General features: G+C 34.6%; 1 protein-coding gene across 10 annotated transcripts in view; it reads left to right on the top strand.

Annotated features, from left to right (window-relative positions):
* The window catches only part of IMMP1L (inner mitochondrial membrane peptidase subunit 1), a 74,686-nt gene that overhangs the window by 43,858 nt on the left and 5,226 nt on the right, over window positions 1-25,602 (top strand). For all 10 annotated transcript variants that reach the window (XM_027578768.1, XM_027578774.1, XM_027578778.1 and 7 more), the window contains 3 exons: window positions 7,583-7,716; window positions 9,308-9,396; window positions 13,281-13,407. In XM_027578768.1, the coding sequence (XP_027434569.1) occupies window positions 7,612-7,716; window positions 9,308-9,396; window positions 13,281-13,407 (321 nt within the window). In that variant the 5' untranslated portion in view covers window positions 7,583-7,611. The remainder of the gene's footprint in view (window positions 1-7,582; window positions 7,717-9,307; window positions 9,397-13,280; window positions 13,408-25,602) is intronic.

Raw genomic sequence — 25,602 nt, 5'->3', positions numbered from 1 at the left:
AATACAATCCTCACTGAGATGGGGGTTTTTTCAAGACTTGTCATGGATGAAACTTGCTTTGAGCTCCAGAGCTCCAGTCTCATACACATCCACTTGAATATATTATGAATATATCAAATGTAACATGACCAAAACTGAACTGTTTTCTATTCCAAATATGGGTATGAATAAAACCTTGTGGATAGACCTCCATTAACCCCCTCAGTCCAGAAACTTGAGAGTCATCCTGATTTTTTCCTTTTCCTTGCCGTTCATTTTCCCTCCTAAATTTCTCAAATACATTCATTTCTCTCCATTTCCACTGACATCACTGTAGTGAGTCCAGCCCAACTGACCTGCCAACATTTTTGTTTCTGCCCCCATTCCAGTCCTTCTCTACATAGCAATGAGGGTGATACTAAATTGAAAATCAAGTCATGTTACTGTCCTGTTTATTTAAGATCTTTCAGTGGCTTCCATTACACTTAGAATAAAATCCAAAATTCTGCAAGACCTTGAATAATCTTGCTTATCTCTTTAGTCTCATTTTATGTCCTTCACATAGGGCTTCACCCTTCTTTTAGTTCCTTAAACACATGCATACTGTTTCTTCTGCCCATAATGTTCTTCCCACCCCCTCCATAATTGTAATTTTCTTGTTTTTCAGAACCTAACTTCAGTGGTATTTCCTTAGAGAAATCTTTCCTGATTCATCCTAAAGAAAATATGCCCCACCCATCAGTCTTGATCACATTATCCTAATTTTTCCTTTTGGAAAGTACTTAATATATTTATGTATTTATTTCTTTACTTTGTATGTTTGTGACATCTGTCCCAATAAACTATAAGCTCTATAAGGACAGGCATCATGTTCAGTATTCTATTTCCAGAGCTGAATGCAGTATCTGGCATATAGTAGATATTTGTTGAATGACTGAATGACTATGAGAATACCCTTTTCCCCTGCTAGTCCTTTTTTAAAAAAGTTATGTTCTATAATAAAGTTGAAAAAGAATAGTACTATACACATTTGTTTACACCCCATCTGGATTTACAATGAACATTTTGCTACATTAGCTTTCTCTATTCTTCTGTATATATACATCTGTATGTAAGTATTTATGTGTGTATATATGTTTATGTGTCTGTCTATAAACTTCTCTACATCTACCACCTCCTTTTCTCAGCAGTAGAAGTAAACTATATGAAAGTTGCAGACATGACATTCTTCTCTAAATCGGTGTTTCTCTCCTGTGAACAAGATTGTTCTCCTGCACAGTTGTGATAGTGTTAAGAAATTTAACGTTGTGGGGTGCCTATGTGCAGTTGATTGAGTGTCTGACTCTTGTTTTCGGCTCAGGTCATGATCTCATGGTTGTGAGATTGAGCCCCGTGTCAGGCTCCACACTCAGCATGGAGTCTGCTTGAGAGTCTCTCTCCCTCTCCCTCTGTCCCTCCAGCTCTTGTGAACTCTCTCTCTGAAATAAATAAATCTTAAAAAAAAAAAGAAATTTAATATTGAAACAATGATGTATTTGATTTACAAACCATGTTCAAATTTCCCATTATCCCCATAGTATCTTTTATTGCCTTTTTTTTTCTTTCACTCCAGGGTCCAGTTAAGGATTTCATACTGTATTTAATCATCATGTGCTTGTATTTTTTTGTAATTAAAATTGTAGTTTTATTTTTTTTCTTTCATTGAACTTATATTTTTTTTAACTGTTCAAGTTATTGTCTTGTAGAATGACCACAAGGAATGTATGGAATGGATATGTCTGATTATTCATAATTAGATTCAGGTTACACATTTTTAAGAATAGTACACAGATAATGATGTACTTGTCATTGCATTATGTCAAGGAGCTACATCATATCAGTTTGTACCATTATGTGTGCAGCATATATTTGCATATAAGATAATGTTTGCCAGATCTGATTAAAGGTATTTTATTTAATTAATAAGTTATTTACTTTAATACTTTGCACATATCCTGTTTACCAACAACCTTTCACCCAGTAATTTTTAGCATCTATTAATGACTGACCCTTGCCTGAATCAGTTACTAGATTGGTGTAGTAGTTTTATTATTCCCTCTATATTTATTAGCTGGCATATTTTGATAAAGAATTTTTCCTGTCTCCAACACATACATCTTTTTTAAAAAATCAGTATGTACTCAATAGATTTTATTTTAAATCTAATGTGTTATCCATTACTGTTATTACTTTTTTTCCTTTTTTAATTCCACATTTGGCCAGTGGGAGACTCTTTAAAATGGTTCTTATGTCCTATGTCTGCATTTGTCTTTGAGCACATACTTGCTTTTTGGCACAAGATTGTTCTGCCCTAAACTATTTCTCCTATTGGGGAATGATATTTGGAACCCAAAACTCTGAGTGCTAAGCGTGCTCCTTACTACTGCAGTGTCATTGCTTCTTTTCAGTGGTCAGAGCTGGGATGATATTTAATATAGGTAGGCAGACAGACAAACACATACACACATATTTCTTTATTTAAATGTTTGTTTTTATACCTCCCAACTCATCCTTCTCATTCTGTATTTCTTGCTTCTTTCTAACACTGAGAATCTTCTTCCAGTAATTTAATGTTTACTTATTTGTATTATCTGAAATACACATAAAAGAATAATAAACCTACTAAGAAGTTTAAGTTTTCATTTGTAATTTTTTTTGACCTTAGACTATATAGACTATATGTGTTCAAAAATACTTGAATTACTTCTTCTGTTTGGTAGTGTTGGCATTTTGAGTATACAGATAGGCTTATTTTTCTTATTTGTTTTCAATTTTTAAATTCCCTTTTTAAATCTTTTTTGTTTACTTCTCTTTTTTTTTGGTATGTAAAAGCATTTGACTCAGAACTATATACAGAGGTGTATTTGTCCTTATCCCTTTCACACTGTTCCCACCTACTCCCTTTATAAATGTAACCATTTTCATTATTTTCTGGTTTCTTTTCTTTTTTTAAAGATTTTTATTTATTTATTTGAGAGAGAGAGAGTGGGGGCTGGGGGAAAGCAGACTCCCCGCTGAGCAGGGAGCCTGATTCGGGGCTCCATTCCAGGACCCTGGGATTATGACCTGAGCGGAAGGCAGATGCTTAACTTACTGAGCCACCCAGGTGCCCCTGGGTTATTTTCTTTTTTGGAAAAAAAAAAAAAAAAATATATATATATATATATATATGTATGTGTATTCTCTTTCCTTTTTCCCAGAAATGATGTTACTATTTTGCACTTTTTTTTTTTAAGTAGTTTACCTAGAAATCATTTCATATCAGCTCTTTTTTCCCCCATGGGTGTATAGAACTCCTTTATGTGGATATGCCGTAATTTAGTTAACCTGTTTTCTATGGATGTGTATTTGACTTGTTTCTGATTTTGCTATATCAGATAATGCTAATATAAAGAATCTTGTGCACATGATGTTTTTGAATCTTGGAGATGTATTTTTTTAGATAATTCCTAAAAGTGGGGATTGTTGGGTCAGAGAGTAAAATGTATATGTCATTACGATAGCCACATTCCTCTTCTTAGGGGTTGTCTGTTTTGCATAACCATCAGCAGTGTTGCAAATGCCTGTTTATGGGAATTACTTCATCAATATCAAATATTGTAAATTTCTACATGATGAGTTGTTTTTTTAGCAAGTGGTATATCAGCAGGGTGCCTGTGGGAAACAGCTGATAGACTCAAAATAGGATAATTTAAGGAAGTTTTATTTACAGAAACTAATTACAGAGGTGTATGCAAGATACTGGAGAATCACCAGGGTTGGAACAGGATCCAGCATCAGTAAATCTGTTTTCACTCCTAAGCTCAAAGGGACCAGGGAAAGGAAGGGTTATAGGAACCTAAAAGAGCAATTACTGCGCAGCTGACTGCCTTTGGTCCAAGAAGAGTCTAAGAAGAGTCCACAGGAAAGGAACCAGGAAAATACATAACTTCCTTCCTCTGACTTCCTGCTGGAGTTCAATTAAAGGGTACAGGAGTGCCTTGATGTATTTCATATAATATAGGTCAGTTTTCCTTGGGCAGAGAGTAGTATGGAGAAGGGTGGAGAGTAAATCTGAAGGGACAAGCAGAAGTTATCCAGTGCATGTATGCACATATAGATTCATGGACCTTTGAAATAACTATGTAAACCAGAGGTTTACAACCTCTGTCTTAATCTTTTTTCCTAGTAAGGCTACTAAGTGCCAGCAGTGTGTGGCTGATTTGTGTTTTATATGAATGCTACTTTCCACTCTGAGATTACTCTTTTTTTTTTTTTTAAAGATTTTATTTATTTGACAGAGAGACACAGCGAGAGAGGGAACACAAGCAGGGGAAGTGGGAGAGGGAGAAGCAGGCTTCCCACTGAGCAGAACCCTGGGATCCTGATGTGAGCCGAAGGCAGACACTTAACAACTGAGCACCCAGGCGCCCTGAGATTACTCTTAAAAAAAAAAAAAAAATCCATGAGCTCTGATTCTCAATTTCAATATTTTTCAACAGTGCTTCTCAATGCACTTTAAAAAAATACAGGGCCAAATAGTCTTTATCCTCAGATTTCTCTCTAAATAGCTTCATAGCTCTCTTTTCCCCCTTAAAAGACTAATATCCAAAGTAATTTTAGATACTTCACACTATCGTGTTGCCAGTATCTGTCGGGAAGAAACAGTGTCTGTTAACTTCTTTCTTCTGATATTTTATGAGACCGTTTCATTATAAACATTGTATTTGGAGTTGGGCATTATCTGTGTCATAAAAAAAGGCTTTATGGCCCCAATTACTTCTGAATGGGAGTTAATAACAAGCCTTCTCAGTGATTCAGAACCATTGTATAGTTACAGCATCTTGTATTTTTGAGTATGTTTTTTAACCAAGTGGATTCTATTGCATAATCCAACTGTTTTAAATTTTGGTAGATTGCTAAGTGATTTAACCTCTAATTTCACCTTTCACCTATATTAGCAATAGCTTCTTGGTAAGTGCCATATGTTTCCTCTTGTTTAATAATATTATCTCCTCTCTAATATCAGGTAAGCCCATTTTTATTTTAGTTTTAAAATGTAATATCCATCGCACTACTTTTTAGGATTTATTATCATAGATCACATTTTAGGAGCTAAGCTCTAGGACTTATCCCACTTTTCCCTAATTTTATAGTTAGAGCAAAGTAGTTCCTTGGCAACCTAATCAACTTTATAGATAAAATTTACTCTGTTATTATTTCATTTTTCCTCTTAAGTCTGTTTGAATTAATAGTTTCAATTACAAACTGTTTTTATTTTTAAATAGCACTTTTTATTTTTTGAGCTCTAAAAATTACTAATTTTTAAAATACAACAGTTATAACTAAACCAAATTTCTTATTCCTCCTGATGGGAGGAGTTATTTTTCATATTACCTGAATGATTTAATGAGAAGACTTTTTAATATGTTACTGACAATTTCTTTTCAGTGAATATGACATTAACATGTCTCTTCATTAACCAAAAGTCTCAGCTGTCTTCTCATCATTTTGAACATTATAACCATTCTATAATAATGAAGATATGGAAGGCATAGGAGATTGGGTTCAAAATTCATTCGTTGATTTCCTCAGATAAGCCTCTGTTTACTGTCTTCTTTTGTAGGCCCTACAGATTCAAAGATGAATAGCGCAGTCACTGCCCACAGACATATAAGCAAATGTAGTGTAATAAGGGAAAAAATATAAACAATATAGTGTGGTAAGCATTATAATCAGTGTATGCCTAAGGAAGGTGAGTGACACAAAGCATAGGTAACATTTCTTGGGAGGGTGCCAAGGAAGACTTGTTAGAGGAGGAGACATAGTAAATGTTTAATAGGTGAATGAACACTAATAATATAACACATATAAAAGATATAGTCCTATGCTGCAGCCTGTAAAATTCTGTTATTTAAAGATCAGTTAGCAAGAAACTTAGATAATTGAAAATGCAACTAATATTATGAGGTTATAAAGCATATGTGAATTGCTAAGTGAATGATAACAATAACTAGCATTTATTGAAATACTCTGTAACACAGATTACATGTCTGACTGCATATAATCCTAACTCTTTTAGATAGGTATTAAGTCCATTTTACAGATAAAGACACTGAGACTGAGGCATAATAATTTCCTGGAAGTCACACAGCTAAAATATGGTGGATCCAGGTTCTAAATTCAGGCAGGTCAACTTTAGAAAAAGTGCTCTCAATGCTATATATTTTTAAAAAAAATGAACATTAAGACCCATGGGAACCCAGAAGAGAAAGAAAATCTTGCATTGAGAGCATTTGGAGAAGAGTTACAAATTAGATAGATGATGGATCATGAAGAATATTCCAGGCATGGGTGTTGGCATAAATAAGTGTTCACTGGCAAAGTTTACTTGAAGAACAAACCAGTATTATTGAGTAGTCAGGTCATGTAGGAGTATCAGGGAAAATCAGCTTGGAAACTGAGGGTGGGATGGGAGCCATCTCATGGATCCTGAAAATGAGTCTAATCTGTACTTCATCCAGGAGAGAGCCACTGAGGTTGTGGGAGTAGGGGAGTAATACAGGAGTCAGTGTAACATAATCATTTTCCAACTTTGTGATGTTGAGTACGTAAGCTTACTATTCTTAGGCTCCTTTTTCTTATCTATAAAATGAGGATGATATCTGCAGAGGTTAATTTGTAAAGCCTGATATATAGCAAGTATTGAGCAAATGTTACATCATATTACTACTAATTGATTTGTTTCAGTAAGTTTAATCTGAGAACAGTGCATAGTAGCCTAGGCCTATACCTTAGGCCATTAGTTGAGAAACTCTTGAAACATAGTTGTAACAGATAAATGGAAAGGGAAGGGACAGATTACTAGGAATATTTTAGATAAATAATATTAACTTTTTATGTAGCTTTAAAAAAATCTTTATATGGTTCTTTATGTTTCATAGTATTCATGTGTTCATTACTGTATCAGTAGTCAACTGACAACTGAATGTAACTGTATAATTTACAAAGCACTTTGACATGTTATTGAATTTTATTCTCAGAACCAGAACCATTCTATAAGATATTATTGCCAGGCCAAGAGAGGTTAAGTAAGTCATTGAAGATCATACAAGTTAATGAAAGTATCAATTTAATACTTGAATTTCCATATACCTATTCTAGTGCTTTCTCTTTTATGTCATATTATGGCAAGAACTGATATAGCAGGCAACAGTATGAAAAACTATTATTACTACTTTGAAAGAGTTAATATCTTTTCTTAGGTATCTATATTAATAACGAAAAAAATCAAAGCATGAAGGGAGACAGATAAAATCAGAGTCTACTAGTTATCTAATTTATATGTAAACCCAGTGATATTATCTGAATATAATCTCTGTTCAGTAGATCAAAATATTAAGTGGCTTTAATTTGCCATTTAAAATATCATTAAGACAAATGAAAATAAGCGCTTGCTTTTCTGCACCAAACTGTATTAGGCACTTACTATCATTCTGGGTGATTGTAAATATTTTACAGTTGAGCTATTTCTTAAGTGTTTTAAATAGTATTGATTATGAAACTTTTTGAAATTTACCATCAGGCCAGTGGTAGCAGAATCTGCATAGAACTATGCTCCGTGGTGTTCTGGGAAAAACCTTTCGACTTGTTGGCTATACTATTCAGTATGGCTGTATAGCTCATTGTGCTTTTGAATACGTTGGTGGTGTTGTCATGGTAAGTTTTTACATAAAAGAATAATTTTAAGTATGTACTTTTTTTAATTGAAGGAAAATGTGTTTTTCCTTTATTTTAATTGAAGTCATTTAATGACTAAAATGTGACTATTAAAACATAAAATCTTTCTAAATTGTGGGATGTAAGAGACTGTGTTGGAATTAGCACTGGTATAAAATTAAGAACCATTACTTCAAATATGGTTCTGTATTCTGACAGGGGCCCTATTAATCCCTATTAATAATCTAATAATAGTTTTCATCATTTATTGATTTCTGCTTATTGTGTTCCAGTGATGTTTGATGTTTTATATATATTAGCTCATTTAATCTTTTCCACTCTGTGAGATACTTATTAGAAATCCATTATACATATGAGGAAACTGAGGCTCAGAAAGCTTAAGTCACTTACTTCAGGTTCCACAATTAGTAAGTAGATTTGGAATTTCAACACAGATTCTCTGATTTTCAAAGCTCCTGCTCTTAACCAGTTGTGTTTAACTTGTCATTAAAACAAATGATTATTCTGCTTGGTGTCAATATTAAAATGCTAAGGCTGCCCCCCAACCAATGCTTTTTCTAAATATTGCGTAATAAATCTGTCAACTGTGACTGTACTGATCTTTTGTCAGGTAAATGAAAGAATAAATTGAATGCCCAGTGAGTGGGTTTTGTTGGTGGTATTGCTCTTTTTATCAGGTTTACCCTAAGGGATTCACAGTCATACAACCTCAAATTTAGCTGGAGAAATGCAAATAAATATATTTAACTGAGTCTCCTCTTTTTTTTTAATTTACATTTGTACTTCCAATGGGCTTACAGAGGTAGCAGACATAAACTTTCATTGTGTTCTTTGTTATTTGTGCCTCAGTAGGAGGTTTTGAGTAAAAAGTTTTATCAACGCCTAAGGGAAGTCAATGGAGACTGTTGTATTTAGATATTTTAAGTGGCAATGATCATTTATTACAGTTTTGAGGTATATATGAAGATCATTGTTTTAACACATTCTAATAGAAAGTTTTTAAAGTGCATCTCATTATGCCACTGTTTTTTCAATAGAAAATGAAGTTGCAGCCCCATCAAATGAGTAAGCTATTCTGTTGGAAGAGAACTCGAGGCACGAACTTGTTGAGAATAGTATGATACTACTTAATAAATTACCATCATGGGCACTGGATATTTGATAATAGCAAGAAAATAAATAAATCATCCATTTATTTTTTCAAATATTTATTATCAGCTTTATGACAAGCACTCTTTTTGGCATTGGTGATATAACTGGGAACATGAGTGATAAGGTCCCTGACCTCATGGAGCTTACATTATACAGGATGATCAAAATTTGGAAACATAGATATTTTATTCATATATTTTAATGTATTCTTAGTAAACTATTTTTAATATTTTTGCCTGTGTTTCCAGATCTGGTGGCCACTGTGTAGGGTTGAGCTTATCTAGCAGCTTCCAACTTATAAATCATCCTCCAAACTTGAAGAATGTTTGTTTGATTTTCTTTCTTACAAGCCTGTTCAGATAATTTGTTACATTAAAAAAAGGTTCAATTCAAATTAAAAAATTACCTCTCTTTTCAGTGTTCTGGACCATCAATGGAGCCTACAATTCAAAATTCAGATATTGTCTTTGCAGAAAATCTTAGTCGACATTTTTATGGTATCCAAAGGTAAATTTCTGTCATAGATATATTAAAGTTATAGTGAAAACATGTATACACATTGTGTCTTTTTTGTAGTTTATCTTTAAAAACTCTTTTTTAAATAACCAAACTAATGGCCAGCTAGTTAAAATTTTAATTCAAATATTTTCTCTCAGTTTGAGAAATTTTAATAGTTTCTGTAGACATGCACAGTCTTTTGGGTCCTTGTGTCCCTTGCATTATTGACTGAAATAGAACAGCAGTCCCTTTTATAATGTACGATCAAGCCTACTTTACTTTTGGTCGGGGGGTGGCTCTACAGAGTTTTGAGTGAAGAACCTAGGGACTTAGGAACTACATTACATACCAAATCAGTGATTGGTCTTTACATTTTTTAATACTGTATTTCTATTGATGACTGTTTTATTCTCGACAGCTTATGATAAGCACCTGATCTTTAGACAACAGCACCATATATAGCTGGGAGCCAGGAATCGTACCTATCCCGAGTCTCCCGATTGATTAAATTGAAAAACTCCTTACAAATACTGTTTGCCACTAAGTTTTTTTTTTTTTTAATTAACATATAATGTATTATTTGTTTCAGGGGTACAGGTCTGTGATTCATCAGTCTTACACAATTCACAGTGCTCACCATAGCATATACCCTCCCCAGTGCCCATCACCCAGCCACCCTATCCCTTCCACCCCCTTCCACTCCAGCAACCCTCAGTTTGTTTCCTGAGATTAAGAGTCTCTTATGGTTTGTCTCCCTCTCTGGTTTCGTTTTGTTTCATTTTTCCCTCCCTTCCCCTATGATCCTCTGTCTTGTTTCTCAAATTCCACAGCAACTAAGTTTTTAAAAATCCTATTCTAAATGGTGTTTCCAGTCCCTGTGATACTGTTTATTCTACTTAACTGTATATTATTCCTTCTGAGTCAATGTCAAGTATTAGTAATTTAATGTATTTTCTAAAGGGCACCTCTCTGATTCCCTAAAATTTTGGGTTCATTAGTTTTTCATAATTCTGAAAAAATAATACCACCTTTTCATTTCCATAAACTTCAAATTTGGCTCACTAGAGTTGGTATTTAGCTTATGGTATAAGTAAGTTTAAGCACTCCTCTTTCATTATTTGCCTTTTCTGTAGTCTGTTTCACATTACCTAAAAGTCATCAAGAATGGTGTAAAACTGTTCTTTGCATTCTAGATTCTGTAAATAGAAGTTATCTCTTGGTCAAGCTGTATAGTCTAGCATCGTCCCTAGGTAAAATTCTCCTTCACATCTTTTACTCATAATAATTTCAAGACACCTAATTGATAATTATGGGGTTATAAAATAAGACTTACATAACAGGTTGTGTTCTAGCTTTCTTTTCTTTTTAAGTTGTATCCAAATCACTTCATACAGTCTTTGGATTAACTGGAGGCCTAGCATCGCAGCAGCATGAAGATAAGCTGCTGTTTTCCATGCTAATGACATGATTTTACTCTTAGTCCTTGAGCATCCTTAACAAGGAGCTGAACTTGTTGGCTAAATAGATTGTGAATGAATAGCTCAAAATCATCTTTTTTTTTTTAAATAGATAATCTTTGCATTCAGATGGGTAATACAAATAACTACATTCAGTAAGTTAATTAAGATTCTTGGAAGGTTTCATTTTGTATTTGGTTCAATCAAGGGGCCCTTAGATTGAAGGACAGCTTAAAATCTGGCATTTATATGACATACACCAAATAACTTTTACAACCAAGGTTGTCAGTTGGCAAGTTTACCTTTAAAAATAGTACTGTTCTGAGTATTCTTTTTCTTTTATCTGTAGCACAGAACTCCTGAGATTTCAGAGGAATCTCTGATGACTCTTGGCAAGAGATCCATTAGCTAGCTGCTTGTTTCTAAAGCTAGAATAGCCATCCATTTAGGAAAAATGAAAGTCTGCATAACTGGTATCTAAAGCACATGGATCTCTTTTCAGTTAAATGCACAGAACACTCATATTTAAAAGAGTCTCTTATTACTATTACTACTTATTCTTTCACCAAATAGTTAATGAGCACCTAATTTATAAGATGTACAGTACAGAGAATGTTGAGATGAATAAGATACTGACCCTTTTCCAAAAGCTTACAATTTAGTTGGATAATAAGCATGTTTATAACTATAAATGAGAAAGGAAAATTTCTATTAAGTTCCTTTTAAAACCCTATTTGAAAGAGTTGAGAAACCAAGGAATAATTACTTTGATCTAAGCTCTATACGTATATCTAGTTAGACTGATTGGGTGCCTGGCTGGCTCAGTCAGTAGAGCATGTGACTCTTAATCTTAGGGTTGTGAGTTCAAGCCCCACATTGGGTGTGGAGCCTACTTAAAAAAATAAATAATTTTTTAAAAATAATTAAATATTTTAAAAAAGCTACCTTGACTGAATTATGATTTTTATGTTGCCATGTAAGTGCAGAATTTAAGGATCATATTGATTATTTTGTTAAAAAATGTAAGCTGAATAAAACACCCACAGAAAACATTTCTTTCCCCAAAGCTAGCCAAAATCAACTTTGTTTAGTGTGTAATAATCTTTGCAAACTTGTTCATCCGAAAGTTCCATTGGCATGGTTCCGTTTGGTTGAAAAGAGACTAGTTTATCCCATTTCAAAAAAAGGGCAGCCTTATATTACATGCAAATATAGAATTGAGTGTTTTAATAGCTTTCAACTCTAACCACAAGAAATTATCATTCCCCTGAATACTATTACTGTAAAATTTCTGAGGAGGATGGTGTCTATATTATTACCTTACATGAGAATCCTTCTTGTATATTCCTCTTTGATTTAGGTGTTTAAGACAATTTTGTTTTACCTCCCAAACGAAACTTTGTTAGTTAATCATTCCTGTGTAATTAATCAGATTTTCATTTTTGACTTGGCTACCAAAAGGTTTAGAACTCTTATTAATACTTATATATAGCGATAACTAGGTTTCTTATTTGACTGTCATTTTCCTTTTATTTTTATGGCTTTTGATATTTTGATATATGCACCTTTTATTATAAGTAACATCAAATTATGGAACTATGTACAGATAATATAGATAATTAAATCCTTTCAAATATGTGTGTTAGTCGACAGAATTCACTTACTACTCATTTTTTTTTCAGAAAGAGTGTTGTGTTCTGTTTGGTGAGCACTTAGTCCTATTTTGTCTCCTTCCTCCATTTTGCCTCCTTCATTTACACTTTTAAAGATTTTTCTTTTTCTTCTAATACATGTATATTGTTACTTCTCCCATGAATCATGCCTTCTACATGTAATCATACCCATGTTGGTAGTATATGTTTGATATACCAATTTACTTTTTGTAGTATACGTTTGGGCAGCTTTTAGCATTTTATTTGGCTGTGTCTTCTGATATTCTTCCTCAAAAAGAAGTTTTTTTTGACTATACTGTAAATTATCTTATTTATATGCTGTAATTCGATTCTTTGAGCTCTAGGGAAATATTTATGCTGTTCCTATGTTTTTATGTGCTCTAGAGTCAATCAGTATTAATGGCTGGACAGTAAAATTTATTTAATTTGGTGGTACTTATGTGAAATTGCTTTTCTATAGTTTTGGTTCTAAAAATTTGGATACAGAAGTAACACATAGTGGATAAAGTACAAGAAGATGGTTGTTATGGAATTACCAGAAATTTTAAAATCTTCTAATAGCTTTTCCACTACTCCTGTTGGATTCTGACCCATAAAACTCAGTCACAAAGTTTCTCAAAGCTGGTAAATATATGAGAGGGTCAATATGTGAGAGGATAAAGGGTGTGGCTTTGTTTAAGTTATAAAAGTAGTATAGCAGTGCCATCCATGTATTTATGTTTAATAAATAACAGTGACCTTTCTTTGACTTTTTTCCCCTCAGAGGTGACATTGTGATTGCAAAAAGCCCAAGTGATCCAAAATCAAACATTTGTAAAAGAGTAATTGGTTTGGAAGGAGACAAAATCCTCACCAATAGCCCATCAGATTTCTTTAAAAGCCATAGTTATGTAAGTAACATTTTAATTATTACTCATTGATTAATATTAACGGAACACACTGACAAAAGAAAATAACTTTAATTCACATTTTGAATATAAGTTAGAATGCTGCATTCAGTAGAATTTAAGTATGTTTGTATCCAGAACAATTTGGCCATTATATTTTATATATTTTAGTTTCTTTTAAAACCATATATAAATATCTCAATAATTGTTGCAGGCAGGATTCACCAATGGATGTCAAAATTTTGGGCAAAAGTTTGAGAAAAATAGTTTATTTGCACAGTCTCAAGGTATCTCTTTCAAGATATTACAAAGGGACAAATAGTAGTTGGTAGAGGAGAAACTAGCAGACACCACCTTAATTAAGAGTGATCAAGGTTAACTTCACCAATAAAAAGACATACCAACATAATGTAGCCTCTGAAATGAAGCATTAAGAAAGGCACATCACATTTGTGATATTTTTGCAAAAGTAAGTGTAACCTCAGTCTAATCATGAGAAAATATCAGACAAACCCTGAGTGTCATTCTGCAACATAACTAAAACTCTTTCAAAAATGTCAAGGTCATGAAAAACAAGGAAAGACAAAAATTGTCTTAGATTGGAGAAGACAAAGGAGACATGCCAACTAAATGCCATCTGGGATCCTGACTTAGAAAATTTTTCCACTGACTTGTTAGTGGCAAATCTGGTAAAATCAAAGTCTATAGTTTAGTCTTTTTAAATCCTACTTAAATTTTTAGGCTAGAAACTGTATATACCTTGCTCTAGTCAACTTGACTATCTAGTTAGAAGAAGAAAGCAAGAGCAGCAGGATGGACGAGTGAAGAGCAGATGTAATTTTAGCTCCTCTCACTGATCACATGGCTGCCATGACAGAGCTTATGGCAGGGGAGGGTGGCCTTTTGTTTACTCAGCATATATTTGTCTTACCTTAATAATTAAACTTAGTTTTTTACTTTTCTTTAAATTTTCTGTGTCACCCTCAAATTATTGATGCAGCTGTTAGATCGTTAACTAACTTTACCTCTATTTTCATCGCCAATATGAGCAAATAATTAAGAGTTAAATTGTCTTGATCATTGTGTATTTATTTTGAACTATAATAGCCTCTGATTGCCTTGTAAGTTTGATCAATAGATTATTAAATCTGTTATTTTTGTACCATCATAATAGATTATGGTTCAGCAGTGCAAATGTTTTTAATGTTTATTACCACAGTGCTAAATATACTAGTAATTGTTAGCTGATGGTGATAATGTTGAAGGTGATAGTGTGGTATCAGGTAACCTACTTTTCTATGACCTTCATCATGGACATTGTATCCTTTTATTCTTCAAAAATGTCAGAATTTTACATAATGATTTCACCTTCATATGACTGTTAACATTTCATGAGACATTCTAGTCATTTTTAAGTTGTTTTAGCAACAAGCATATACTCAGGTAGAAGTATCAATAGGTAGAACATACCCATATCAGTAGGTAGAACAACAAAACATATAAGTGATGGCATCTGCTATCTGGGTACTTAAACACCACACAATTGTTGTTTTCTTTTTAAGATTTATTAGAGGAAGAATATCAGGGGATTAGATATTTACTAAGTAATCTGAGAAGACAATCAGAGGACTATAAGATGTAAATTTTTTTGAATATTCTATTTAAGGAAAATATTCATTGAATTTTTATGTTCAATGAATGGATAAATCAGAGGACCCTGCTATATTATTCTAGGTATATTCCAGTCACTTTGGTTTGCATGTTTATAAATGACAGACATAATTGTAGTACTATTGGCCAACATTTATTATATATTTCATCTGTACCAGATACTGTTGAAACTCTTCACAAGGGTTAATTTATAATCATCACAATAGCAACCCAATAACATAGGTAGTGGACAATGGGGAGGTTAAACAGATTGCCCAGTTTCAAACAGTGGAAAAAAAAAAAAGGTTGGAATTCAACACAAGTAGCCTGGCTCCATAGAGAATTTATATTCCTTACCATGCTACTACTACTTCTCCCAAAATATTCTCTACTGATTATTATTATTTATACTCCCATCTCATCAAATTGTACTTCCCTTAAAATGTATTTGTCTTCATTATTTTTTAAAAAGAAAGGGAACTATTTCTGATCAGGGACAGTATTTGTCCTAAAAGAAAAGCCAGTGATTTTTTGAAGACTTCCCTGCCTCCACCAGTTTTTCTAGGCTGGGTTTTTTGAGCAACAAGAATTGTGTAGTTATTATAGAACCACTTTAGCAAATGTGTTCCATTAATCAAGGTGATTTATAACAAAAATTCATCCAAGTTTGGAGCATTCTGAAGAGATATCCAAACCTTTGCAGGGTCTCCTCCTCTAGAGGGTTCCCTTTTTCAGTTATCTCTGAAGCACACTGGTGCTGTATTTTATGAAATGGGTTCTTTCCTTTACTGATGTATCATCTTAGAAAAATCGTTGTTTATGATGAAGACATTACTATTCAGATCTTGATTGAGCTGCTTGGTAAAGATGATGAATGTTAAATGTGTTTTGAATTCCAGGCCTTCCCCCCCTCCGCCCCCCCCAAAAAATTCTCCTAAGTAGGTGTTTGGGAAAGAAAACACCAAAATTGTCATTTGGAACCTAGAACGTAGAGTTTAGCATATGAAAGAAATAGCATTGTTCCTAAGTTGGCAAAAAAGAATATAAACAGACATTGGTTAAGTGATGTGGAACCATTTTATTCAGTCTGGAGTTCTAAAAGTCCATGTGGCAGCAATACTTAACAAACCATGATTTCTTTTTTACATTAAGCATTTGGAAACTGAGCAGTCCCTATCAGGTGCTGTTGCAGTGGGTTTTGCTCATTTCAATGGTATTGAGGCCAGTAATTCTTGCTTTGGCTAAGCATTGGCTACTAGGATATGAGCTTAATTTGTGACTTTCAAAAGAAATATATACTCAGCTCAAACATCTTGAATAAATTGCCTTTCTATAAGAATTCCTCAGTTTGAAGTTAAAAGCCACTCATTTGCCAAAAATAATTTAGTTGGAAATAGAAGCATTTAGCAAATAGGAAATACAAAAAATGAATGGTCATTATCCTATTGATTTGCACAGTAGGCAAAATGCAGTGTAAAAGCCTATATATTGTAGTTTCCATTTTCCTAAGGAAAATAGGGCCAGGGCTCAGGTAACATGGTGAAATTTTGTTATAAAGTTAACGAAAAGATGGAGAAAAACACTTTATAATTTTTCTGAAGGTAACACTGTGTGATAGTCCAGGGCTCTGATTTTAATCCATGGTGTAACTGTGGTACAGTTTAGGCATTTTGCAATGTAATAAGTTCCTATCAGCAAATATGCTATAAAATTTACCATATAAACAAACTCCTTTGACACTACATCCTCCTATAGGAAAGAGTTGTGTCTACTTATTGACTCTGCCCTGAACTTCCTATTCTTTCTTGAGCTCATTCCTGTTACGTTTTGGTCCCCACCACTTTACTGAAACAGTTCTTGTCAGGGGTCCCAACTGTTAATCTGTCCAGTGGTCAACTTCAGTCCTCATTTTACTTGACCTGTTGTTAGTATTTGAAATATTTGTTCTCAAAACGTGGTTTCACTTAGTTTTGGGGACAGCACATTCTCTGGGTTTTTTTCCTTTCTGTTTCTTCTGAGATTCCTTTTTTGGTTCCTCCAAACTTTGGAGTAACTAAGGGTTCATATTTTAAACTGCTTCTCTTGTTCATATACACTCACACATTAGGTGGCCTCATGCTTTTAAATACTACCTAACTTAACTCCCAAATTTATATCAACTACAACCTCTTTCCTGAACTCCAGAATCATATATCTAATAGTCTGCCTACTATCTCTACCTTAGTATACAATGGGCACTTCAAACTTAGTATGTCCAAAACCAAACTCCTGATCTTCTTTCCCAAACTGGCTCCTCCCACACATATCCCCATCACAGCAATGGCAACTCCATTCTTCTGCTTGCTCTGCTTATAAATCTTGGAGTCTTCCTTGACTCTTTTCCTCTTTCACTGCACATCCAATCCATTAGCAAATCATGGTGGCTGTATTTTTTAAATATAATCAGAATTAGACCACTTCTTGCTACTATCTCTGCTACCACTGGGGTGCAAGACAAATTCATATCTTGTTTTCTTTCAATAACTTCTGAACTGCTCTCTGTTTGTACCATTCCCACTTTCTTGTGTTTTTCTTTTTAAAAATTATGTATATGTGAATAACAACATCATTATTGTTATTGGCAGAGATCTAAGCAATAGAAACAGTTTTACATTTCAGAAAGAACTGATTAAATTGTTCTCAGGATAAAAATACAGTGTTTTTAAAAGAAGTTGTAAATGGGGCAATATGCCAGTGATAAAGGTGTTTGACAGTATACTGGAAAATATTTTTGAAAAACTGATCAGCAAACTGAAAAACTCACTAATTGAACAGCTTTAGAAAATGGTCAGCGTATATTAACACTAATAGCCCCTTAAAGTGTACTGTGTATTTAGGTTATAGTTCAGATCCTTGAATATCCTAATGCTGTTTTTGTTTGTTTAAATGTCATTTACTTTAGCTAAAAGTCACAACCATATGGTGTTCTACTACCACTTGTATTATAAACACAAAAAGTACTCATGTGTAGGGAAAGGAGTCATCAGGTTGAAAGGGCTTGTTTATTATAAGCTGCTGATACACTAAATCCTTATGTCATTTAAATAGAAGAACTACCTAATAATGTCACTCATTACAACTAGGATATCTAAACAAGGGACTTGCTTTTTGCAGACTATAGTGATAAAAACCTGTGCTACACATCCATTTCTCAGCAACGGGTCCCAGGATAATCAATCATGGCATACTGCTAATGCCTTGATTGCAGCTGATGTGGAGGAAATATGTTTACTCTCTTGCTAAAAATGAGGTTCACTGCGGAGATGACATGACTTTTTCATCCTATAGCTAACACAATTCTGAAGATAAATTTGACTTATTGTTTACGATTCTGAGGTGTTTTTCTTCTGATATTAACATTAAATAATCATCTTCGAGGTCTCCACAACTTAAGCATTTTCTGATGTGTTCTCTGAACATTTTCAGAATAATCTTATTTAACAATAACATTTATAGGATTTTATTTTGTAGAAATGTATTTTATCTTAATACATTTGTGTATATATATATTCATATACATATGCACAAAGATCAGCATTTCTGCTGAAAGAATAGCAAGTCTTCCTGAAACAGTTTTGTTCACCTAAATATATTTTAACCACTCAAAGTTGGGAAATCAGTGCCATTGCTGTGAGTAGAGGGGGGCAGTGATGCAGTTCAGTAAAATGAAAATATTTATGTATATTTATCTGAAAGTTATATGAGACCTCTCTACTTTAAGGTTGCCTAAAAGGAATTGGGAGAAATTAAGAAGACTGAAATTGTAATGCTACTGTTCAGTAGAAGCATCTGAAGCAGACTCCATCTCTGATGGTAGTGAAGAGAATATATTCCAAGTGTCATGTGACTTCCTAATCTGATACAGTGGTCTGCTGGAAAGTTGCTGTTGACTAGGTGGAATATGTTCAAATGTTTTGAAATAAGCAACTAAATGAAGTTCTTGTGTTACCGCTTTGGGTAATTCTGTGGGTTTCAGTGACTCATTGTTAGTCCGTAAAAGCATTCTTATTCTACTAAACTATCATCTAACTAAATAAGAATAGAAAGGAGGAATAACATGTAAAAGTAGGTGTGCATGGAGTGCCTGGGTGGCTCAGTTGGTTACGTGTCCGACTCTTGATTTCGGCTCAGGTCATGATCTCAGGGTTGTGGGATGGAGCCCCACGTCGGGCTCCATGCTCAGCAGGTAGTCCACTTGGCATTGTCTCTCCCTTTCCCTCTGCCCCACCCTTCCCTGCCCACTCGTGCTCTCTCTCAAATAAATCTTTAATAAACAAAAATAGGTATGCATGTTATAAGACAGTTGAAGATTATAAATTAGCAAGAAACTGTTGGCATTACAAGCCACTGTACTGCTAACCTACATGTATGAGTGCTTTCCTCTTGCATTAGAATTGTCATGACTATTGTAAGAAAATGTAGGAATCGGGGCACCTGGGTGACTCAGTCGGTTAAGCATCGAACTCTTGATTTCGGCTCAGGTCATGATCTCAGGGCTGTGGGATTGAGCCCGTCGGGCTCCGCAGTGGGCATAGAGCCTACTTCAGTTCTCTCTCCCTCTCCTCCTCTCTAGTCCTCCCTCCTTAAAAAAAAAAAAAAGAGAGAGAGAGAAGAAGAAAAGAAAAAATAATGTAGTAATCATTTAGTTCGTTACAGCTAGTGCCTGCATCCCCAGGCAACAAATTTGTCTCCTTATAACTGTAGGGTGAGCAATTTAAAATTCTAAGATGCAACTTAAGATTCTGATCTACTTCCTGTACATTGTATATATGAATCTCCAAATCAGGAAGGATTAGAGAAATTTTCTGTCATCTGAAGAGACTTGAAACTTGACCTGACTTCTAAAGAAAATTGAAGTAGGTGTAGGTACATAGACCAATATGGACTTGTGACCCTGAGTGCAATTGTACCTAACCCCAAACCAATACCAGCATTTAGATATCTTTAAGGAGGATAAGCTCAGAAGCAGCTACAACCACTGGACTTAGGGGGCAGGGAGATGGGGTGGAAGAGAAGACTTAAATGCCCCTCAGCAAGCTGTGGGGGTGGGCAAAATTTGCCAGCCATTAACTTCACAAGTTTTATTTATTTATGCATTTATTAATTCCATAAATACTGACCACTTACTTGAGGGCCAGAACCATGTTAGAGGAGGTAAGTCTGCCTGTAGTACTATACAATAGACCTTTCTGCAAAAGCAGAATATTCTATATCTGGACTGTCCAGTATGATAGCCACTAGGCATATGTGACTGCTGAGCACAGGACACATGGCTCGTGTGTCTGAAGACCTGAATTTGAATTTTGTAAAATTAAATAGCCACATGTGTTACTAGCAGATACCATATTGGACAGTTCAGCTTTAGAAGCTTGTAGCCAAGTTGGAGAAGCAGACAAGAAATTATAATATGATGTAATAGAATTATATACAGGGTGCTGTGCTAAGACATGAGACGATATTTATCCAGATTGGGGTCAATAGGGCTTTTCCAGATTGGAGGTAAAACCTGAGCTGAAATTCTGAAGGATAAGTAGGAGTTGATCAAAGCAAGCAATATATTCATAAGGTCTAGGACTCTTCTTACTCTGTGGACTCTATCTTTAACCACCATACTTAAATTAGAGCCCATCAGAAATTCCTCTTCAGGCTGGATGGAGGTATTAAGTACTTGGGGGAAAGATGAAGGAGCTTAGCTTGCAATAGCTATGAGAATGAGCAGGTCTAAGATTAAGCTCTAAACCTGTTCAGCAGGGAGATGCTTGATAATGAAAGAATGACTGAGCCACCCAGGCGTCCCGATAATGAAAGAATGTTAGTAAAAAGCATCCCCCATCATTACTCCAACCCCAGTGCTGGAGTTGTAGCCTATTGGAACTTTGGTGAAATTCCTCTTTGGTGATAATTGGCTAATGAATCCAAGGTAGCACCATTTTTAAGTAGGGAACGACAGTAACAGTCCCCATAAATAATGCAGATAGGAGAGTAATAAGACTACACAGAAATAGCACGCATTGAAATAATCCATGTTAACTGTTCCATGCCTGGTCCTTATAAATGTTAATCCCTTTGTCATGCATCTAGCATTTGGGAGTACCACCATTAGGACTCCAGATATTCTCCTTGGGTGGACAAATGTGGGCAAGAAGTTGTGCCAAGAAGAATGTCAAATACAATGTTAGTGAAACCGTCCTTGAGTTTTGCTTTCAAGGATACTCATAACTGTTAGCACTTGAGACTCCCATTTTTTTAAATGAAAGACTAATAACGTTTTCTCTGCCTTGTGTTATCAAGAGCTCTTCTACTTGATTGCCCCTGGGAGGATTCAGTGCTTCACTTTTTGACATACGTCTTTGTTTATAGCTTTTATTGGTGTTATAGGAAGAGTAAACTCCAAAAATTAGTGATGGTGTTTCTAATTTTGCTTTTGCATGAATCATACAATACCAGGTTTTATGAAGTTCTTTTAGAACTACATAATAAATTATTTGATTTTCCAGTTATTCTTTCCAATAGTTTGTGTGCACAACATCTTACCATGGTTGCATTTTGGTTATGTAAGTCATGATTAAACAGAATATACATTAGCCACATAATGGGATAGTAATTTGACTTGATCCTGTTTACCTGGAAGATAGTAACATAAAAAAAAATTTTATGGGCATTGTTAGAGTAAAATGACATATAAAATGAAATGTACATCATGTGGACATTTTTCCAGGGTAGGGAAATTATGCATTTTTATATTTCACATTTATCATTCCATGAGACCCAAAACAAAATCTTTAAAATATGTGTGGAAAATGAAATAAATACTCTTAAGATTAAATAATGTGTTACTGATAGATCACCATTTGTTTTTGCCAAAAAGAAGGCTTTCTCTGACTGCTTTCATAAAATGTGTGTCCCTCTCTTCCTTTATAATTCAGGAAAAGGAAAAATAATCATGTCAAAAAAGGATTCCAGGGGCACCTGGGTGGCTCAGTTGTTGGGCGTCTGCCTTCAGCTTGGGTCATGATCCCAGGCTGCTGGGATCGGGCCCTGTGTTGGGCTACCTACTCGGTGGGCCTGCTTCTCCCTCTCCCTCTGCTCTCTCTCCCTCTCTCTCCCCCTCTCTCTCTCTCTCTCTCTGTCAAATAAATAAATAAATAAATCTTAAAAAAAAAAAGATTCCAAAAACTTTTCCCCTGTCCTTGGCTTTATACCCTACCTTTGTAGGTTGTAAATTATAAAATATCTGGCAAAGAAAGGGTTCATTAAAAAAACCTATTAGAATTTTGTTTTTTGAAATTTTCGAAAGGTCAGACATACAAATATCTTATTCTTCAGTCGGACTTTTTCTTAATTAGGTATTTTTTGCTTAAATAAATGAGTTTGATTGCAGTTTAGTAAATGTGTTATCTGATATTGTGGACTCTTGAATCAGATTTCACTTGAATCGAGAAAAGTAACACCTGTGGGTTGGTTCACAAAGCCTCTTTTGTTAAATGGACACCCGCAGGCCATGAGGCAATTACATTTGTTGCTTGTACTATAAAGGAGGCACTTAACTAGACCTCTGTTAAGTATAGTTAAGAACTAGAGGCTTGATTCTTTTGTCCAGCCCTGAGATTAGGTATTATCATACATCAGGAAGTAAACCCTCTGACGTAGAAAGGAGAAACAAGAATGATTTAAGGGTTCTTTTAATGCTTTAAAATTTAGCCCTTAGAGTAAGTTCTGAGACCCTGGGAAAATTCAGATTAGAACCAAAGTAAAAATTTCTATGTGGTATTCATTATAAACATATTCATATATTCTTACTCAGTTTCACAGATTCATTCAAGTTTGGCATGACAGATTGACAAAGGTAGAAAAAGTAATCTAACCATTTAAAGTTTTGGTTATGAGAAGTAACAAACAAAGGCACAGAATTAGGGATTCCATTTTTTGTAATTTGCAGACATTTATTACAAATGAGTTTATTGGAGTCTACATTTTAAACTACCATTTAATCTATTAATACTATAATATTGCTATAGAATTTTTTCCCTCTGGTTTGACTTTTCAATTCAGTGATAATCAGTAGTTTAATCCCAGAGACAATAACTGCATTTTGAGTAAGAAAGGAAATTTTTGTTGTTTTTTGCCTGTCTGTACCAGAAAGGTCAGGTTTTGAATTTCAGACCCATACCAGAAATGTGTTTATGTTTATTTAAAGAAATGAGTTCTTAGCTAGACAAATATTTTAGTTATCCAGAGATCTGGTGACAATACTGCTAATTGCAGTCATTTACTTATAGTATACAAAAAAACAAACCTTCTATCTAGATTGGAAGTTAGGTCTTTCTCTTTCCACACTACCAAAGGTTAAAAAAAAAAAAAATAATTCAACAAAGCTCTTCCTAACCTGTATCGTGATGGACCATTTTTTTTTTAAAGTACAAGTATCACTTGAAAAGGATAGCCACATTAAGATAACGTGTGTGTGTGTGTGTGTGTGTGTGTGTGTGTGTGTGTGTACATACAGTCCCTAATTTATGATGGTTTGACTTAAGATTTTTTTTACTTTATTGTGCTGAAAAGCGATACATATTCAGTAAAAACTGTACTTCAGAATTTGAATTTTGATCTTTTCCTGAGCTGATATGCAGTATGATACTCTTGTGTTGCTGGGAAGCAGCAAGTGAGCTATGGCTTCTAGTCACCATGCCATCAAGAGGGTAATGTGACCATTTACAACCAACCATCCTGTACCCATATAGCCATTCTGTTTTTCACTTTCAGTACAGTATTCAATAAATTACTTGAGATATTCTACACTTTATTATAAAATAGGCTTGTGTTAGATGATTTTGCTCAAGTGTAGGCTAATGTGAGTGTTGTAATAAGCACATTTAATGTGGACTAGGCTAAGCTATGATGGCCGGTTGGTTAGGTATATCAAATGCATTTTTGACTTAAAATACAGTCAACCTGTGAGCAACAGGGGTTTGAACTGCATGAGTCCATGTACATGTGGATTTTTTATACTATAGTACTGTGAATGTATTTTCTCATTATGATTTTTCTGAATTTTTCTCTCTAGCTTATTTAAGAATATGTATATAATACATATAAAATATGTGTTAATCAACTGTTTATGTCCTCAGTAAGGCTTCTTGTCAACACATTATTAATAGTTAAGTTTTGGGGGAGGCAGAAGTTATATGGGAATTTTTGACTTGGCGTCGGAGGGTGGGGGATCAGCACCCCAACCCCTGTGTTCAAGGGTCAACTGCATTTTCAACATATGATGGGTTAATCGGGACATAACTGCATGGTAAGTTGAGGTTTATATACATTTTTAAATTTTCTAAGTATATACTGGTCATAAAAATGTAAATTTTGAAATACATGTTTTTGTGGATTTCTTTTAAACATTTACACGTATTGCCGTGCAACTTTTTTCACTGATGGTATTCATGTAAATCTACTAGTTTTTTTAACCAGCTGTCTACTATTATATAAATGAACCATATTTTATTTGATCTGCACCTACTGAGGAATAGTTATACTTTTGCCAATTTTGAGATACAAGCAATACCATAGTGAACTTCCTTATTTAGACATAATTGCATGCTGAGTTTGGCAGATCTTTTCTAGAGGTTTTGATAGAGAAAGGGTAGAACAAAAACATGCAGGGGATGCAACTGAAAGGGACTCAAGGTGAAGAGAGATACCAAAGGCACACTTTACCTTACATCAAAAACTTTCAGTTTTTACCACAAGGATTCTCTTCATATTGTTATGAGGTATGCTAAGAAAAATAATAAAGACTTTAAAAAATTAGATAATTTGAACATTTGTTTCTAGTAATGATGATGTAACTGATGCTGAACTTGCCATCCTGCCATAGAGAACTAGAAAATTGGACAAAAATGTAAAACAGCTGTTCTCAGAGAATGCATAGCAGGAAGTATGGGACAGATCCCTAAAAAGAGGGTAGACAAGGGAAGCCCTATACTTGCCCCGACTCCTGCTGTGAGTCAGGTGTTTCACAAGGTACTGAGGTAAAATTCAAGCCAAAGCATAGGGGTTTTGCTGAGTTGAAGACAGATTGGTATAGAGGGGAAGTTTAAGTGGTTGGAACTTATGGATCACACTACCTGTGAAAACAGAGCTACCAAATGATCACCGTAAATCCCCTTAGGTGTTCTCTTGGCTTTTGAGCTGAATACTAAATTGTGCCTGCTTACAGTGAAACGTAGAGACCGAGCAAAGAATGCCTGGGGAGCTGAGCAATTCCCAGAGCTCACACAGGGCTGACAGCCACTGGAGTTCTGACCAGCCAGAGTGGACAGATCTTATTGAATATCCTGCACATTCCGTAAAGATCCCTGAATATCATGCCTTACTTAGTAGTACGCCTAAAGTAGCCCTAAGAGTACAGTGTGAGATACACCCAACCTGACAAGCTTTAAAAACAAGGCTTGAGAGGAATAAGCTGATCCACAGCTACCTTACCTGCCTCCCCCAAAACAAGGAGACCTC

Source organism: Zalophus californianus, chromosome 11 (genome assembly GCF_009762305.2).
Source record: "Zalophus californianus isolate mZalCal1 chromosome 11, mZalCal1.pri.v2, whole genome shotgun sequence".
Classification (NCBI taxonomy): Eukaryota; Metazoa; Chordata; class Mammalia; order Carnivora; family Otariidae; genus Zalophus; species Zalophus californianus.
This window is presented reverse-complemented; position numbering and strand designations above follow the sequence as displayed.